The sequence below is a fragment of the Eurosta solidaginis genome, chromosome 3 (assembly GCF_040869045.1).
Source record: "Eurosta solidaginis isolate ZX-2024a chromosome 3, ASM4086904v1, whole genome shotgun sequence".
NCBI classification, from domain to species: Eukaryota; Metazoa; Arthropoda; class Insecta; order Diptera; family Tephritidae; genus Eurosta; species Eurosta solidaginis.
The window spans coordinates 65,215,424-65,219,926 of record NC_090321.1 but is presented as its reverse complement, the minus strand read 5'-3'; the positions used below and the strand labels follow the sequence as shown (position 1 = coordinate 65,219,926).

The 4,503-nt window shown below is 39.3% G+C and overlaps 1 protein-coding gene across 1 annotated transcript; it reads left to right on the top strand.

Annotated features, from left to right (window-relative positions):
- Nucleotides 1-703: 703 nt before the first annotated feature.
- On the top strand, nucleotides 704-4,163 carry LOC137246413 (cytochrome P450 6g1-like). The gene is given in 5 exon segments (XM_067777509.1): nucleotides 704-914; nucleotides 2,772-2,909; nucleotides 2,997-3,210; nucleotides 3,213-3,778; nucleotides 3,846-4,163. Coding segments are annotated over 4 exon segments (1,158 nt in total). The 5' UTR covers nucleotides 704-914; nucleotides 2,772-2,843; the 3' UTR covers nucleotides 4,158-4,163.
- Nucleotides 4,164-4,503: the final 340 nt, after the last annotated feature.

Sequence of the window (4,503 nt, the reverse complement as noted above, 5' to 3'; positions counted from 1 at the left end):
CGGAAGCGATAAGTTGGTAAGGAGCATGCCCGTTAGGAATTAAACGGAGAATAGCTCTTGTTAACAAGTGCTACTTTGGGCTGACTAGGCAATTAAAAAGTAATGTCCTCACTGGACAAACAAAAATCACGCTTTACAAGTCGTTCATCATAAATGGCTCATAATAATGAACGGCATCAAGAGAGGATGAGATAGCCCTAATTGGAATCCAAAAACAAGTTCTCCGGAAGATTTATGCTACTGTTCTTAATGACGAGGGCGATTATAGAAGGAGAAATAATAATGAGCTATATGATCTTTAGGCAGATATGAAGATGCTGCGACAAGTAAAAGCGCCAAAGTTTCACTGGCTAGATCATTTCCTTGGAATGGATGAAGACGCTCTATCGACACCCGTATTTGGAAGTAGAGGAAGGGGAAGACCTATACTGAGTTGGGAGTGGCTGGTGGAGGAAGATTTAATCTGTGTTCGAAAATTTACAAATTAATCTAAAAGGAACGGAAAACATGTTTGATTTCGTATGTCAAGCCGTCTTCATTGACAACGCTAAGTTTCTTTGACTAAGTAAAAACCAATAATCTCTCTAAGATAAGATGGTATATAACTTACAGTTATTATAATGTATTTTGTTAACAAAGTTTGCTTTTTTCGATCAACTCTCGGTCTTTGGTCAACAAAAAGTTGGCAACCGTGACTGTGTGAGTTTGTAGTTCGTTCAAATACAACATTTTAATATACTCTTAGCACGCGATGTGATCAGGCAGAGATTTGTGGTAAACAGATAATTTTAAAACAAACCGAGGAAAAAGAAAACGAGTCAGATTGATCCGAAAGCAGGCCAAGGCAGGTGACTACAATTTCGGGACGAATAGCGAAAGCTTTATAAAGGTGGATCGCAAATTGCCGGACTTAGGTAAAAATTAAATATTGAAAGTCTATTCATTACATTCGATCTTTATATTTTTAAATAAATGCATGGCGCGATATACCCCTACTCGAAGGTGGAGATTCTTTATCAATTTGCGTCGTACTCCTCATAATTTTTCCTATAAATTGGCGGGACAGGTTTTACGCTGACTTCAAACGGCATCTGCAAGGCAGATAAGTCTTCAGTGAAAATCTTTTAATAGCAAAAATACACTCGGAGTGTTTGCCAAAACACTGCTGGGGGAGACCCGGCTTAGAAAAATTTGCTTCTAATTGAAAAAAATCGTTTCTAAGTTTTTGATGTTTCTTGGTCCCGGACTTGCACCCAGGACCTTCGGTGTGGTAGGCGGAGCACGCTAGCACCACACCATGGCAGCGGAATTGCATAGGCCAATAAGCATAGAAAAAGATTTGGAATATAAGGCGTACTCTTTGGGAGTTTTCTTGGACATTGCCGGGGCTTCCAACAATGCCTCTAGACAGGCAATCACGGAGGATCTTAAGTACATCCAGCCATAACCAAATGGATCAGCCGGGTTTCTTTACTATGAGGGGTAAGATCCTGAGTTGGTCTAGACCTAACCTAGAAGGTGTTAACCTGCAGAAGAAACCATGAGCAAAATATTTAGGAATGATTCTAGATAGTAAGTTGTAGTGGAAGCTGAACGTGGAGGAGAGAGTGAAGAAGGCCTCGAGGGCCCTTAGTAGTTGTAGGCTATCAATGCTCAACATAACGCGAGCCCTGAAAATAACACCGACAACTGCACTTGGCAGCTTGAGCCCAGAACATTCGGACATAGTTATTAAATATTGGACGGGCAGACTACTTAGTTCACTACCTGATCGCCAATTGAGGTGACAGCTTGGCTTAAGGGCGCAGACGAGGAGATACACGTGTATACCGATGGTTCCAAAGTAAGGAAAAAAGTATGCATTGCGGTATACTGCGCAGGTTCGGAAATTAACAAATCCTACAAGTTACCAGATCAATGGTTTCAGTTTGGGCATTGAGCAAAGATCTGGTAACACTATGGACTCATTCAGTGTATATGAGGTCTTCACGGACTAGTCAGTTCGACCTAGGTTAGACGATGTCCCTCGACCATGTGTAGATAATCAAGAAGGGCTAAGGTTCTAGTGCTTAAGGAGATATGGTCTCTTATAAAATACGTAAAATTTTGTACTTAACCGCCCTTTAGAAATTTCACAATAACTTTACGGTGTTAGTTTCCAAATTCCTGATATCATTTACTATAAAGGTATATAAGGAACTCAATGGCTATTGAGAAATAAGGTTCACATCATGATTGATGAGAAATCTTTTTGGGCTCTGTGTCTCTTACTTGGGGAAGCAAGCTTAGCGTTTAAGTGAAGACCACCAAGCGACAAAGGCCAAGGGTTGGGCACTATTTTGATATGAAAACCTCATCTAAGATATTTTAACATCTCTCCTTCAATTTCGCTCACAACAGCTCTTTTGGCTGCGCTACACATATGGCTACTGGGAGCGTAATGGGGTGCCCTTTATGAAGCCATTACCACTGTTAGGCAATACTAAAGTGATGTTTACACAGACCAGGAGTTTGTTCCTATATCTCTCTGATATTTATAAGGATCCAAAAATGTCAAAAGCAGCTGCCGTTGGAATTTATCTATTAAATAGACCAGCTTTAATAATACGTGAACCCCCGTGTAGCCCCACATCGATTGGCGAACTTTTGAAAATCTTTAACCATATCAGCTTTGACGAGCTCGGGTTCACGTATTATTAAAGCTGGTCTATTTAATAGATAAATTCCAACGGCAGCTGCTTTTGACATTTTTGGATCCTTATAAATATCAGAGTGATCCACATAATGACGCTTTGGGAGCAAATAATCATTTCTTCTTGCACAATCCAAAGTGGAAAGAACACATGACAAAACTTACACCGATGTACACCGCAGCAAAGGTTAAGCAAATGTATTTGCTTATGAAAGAGGTTAGTAACAATAACAACAACCAAAAAAAACTTGTTTAGTTAATTTGATCTCTTAGCGATTTATAAACTTTACTACTTTCTCTTTAGATCGGCGCTGAACTGGAGTCATATCTGTCTAGTAAAGGTAAATCGTACGTGGCAGAGGTGAAAGATATTTGTGCGCTTTTTACCACAGATCTCATATCTACAACTGCACTTGGTATACAAGCTAATAGTCTCAAAAATCCAAAAGCAGAATTTCGCAGACATGGGCGCAATCATTTGGATGTTACCTTAAGTAGCGCATTCGCGTTTTTGATATCTTTTTTTATCCCAAATGGTTGTCCACATTCAAAATAAAACTCTTTCAAACTGATTTTTCTAACTTGTTACGTAATACCGTGGTTGATGAAATGACAGCAAGAGAAAAGAGTAATGTGAAACGTAACGACTTAATTGATGTTCTGATGGAAATGAAAAATGAAATTATAGCAAATGGAGAGTATGATGCAACGGCGCGTGATACGTTAGTAGCTCAAGCAGGCCTATTTTTCACAGCTGGTTTTGAGACGTCATCTTCAGCAATGACATTTGCATTATACGAAATGGCCAAACATCCGGATATGCAAGAACGTTTGCGAAATGAAATCTGTGATGCATTCATTGCTGAGAATGGCGATCTCTCTTACGAAACTCTTACCACTTTACCATATCTGAGCATGGTGATCGATGAGACATTACGTATGTATCCGATATTACCCGCACTCGATCGTGCACATATGCCCAATGAGGGCGAAGAACCTTTCGATCTAAGGCCATATTATAACTATACAGTGCCAAAAGAAATGTCCGTTTTTATACCGGCATATGGGTTGCAACATGATCCAAAGGTACGATGTGTGTAAATATGTAGTTTCTATTCAACTTTATATAATTTTTGTTTTATTGTAATTTCAGTACTGGCCCAATCCAGAAACTTTCGATCCGGAACGTTTTACACCAGAAAATAAGAAACTACACGAACCCATGGCGTACTTACCATTCGGCGTGGGTCCACGTAATTGTATAGGCAATCGTATTGGATTGTTACAATCCAAAATTGGTATGGCGCACTTTTTAAAGAACCACTGTGTAAAGTTTTGCGATAAAACACCAGCCGAGATGAAATTCGATCCATCGTCATTAGTTTTGTCTAGTAAAGGGGGTGTATACCTTAAAATTGTAAATGATGGACTCTATGAGCGCAGAGCAAACAATTTAAAGTCCTAATAAAAATTTGCAAGACATCAAAGTATTTTTCTAATATCAAGGTATGCGTTTTTACTAAACTATATGCGGTGCGCTTTAACCTGGCCGATACAGCTAAATTCTTAAGCGAAGTTCTACGGAAAAAGTCGTACTGTAACTAAAACTATTTAGCGTTTGAAAAAAGCGTGTATTATATTATATACCTACGTATATATACCTACGTGTTTAAACGCCATGGGGCACAAAATGAGGAACTCGTATTACTGTACGAGAGTCGTGTGTTGGCCTGCTTTAAACAAGGCACCTAGATTTGAAAGAAAATTTTCACAGGTGTAGTATGATCAGCTTAGTTGGTGCTCTCAGAACT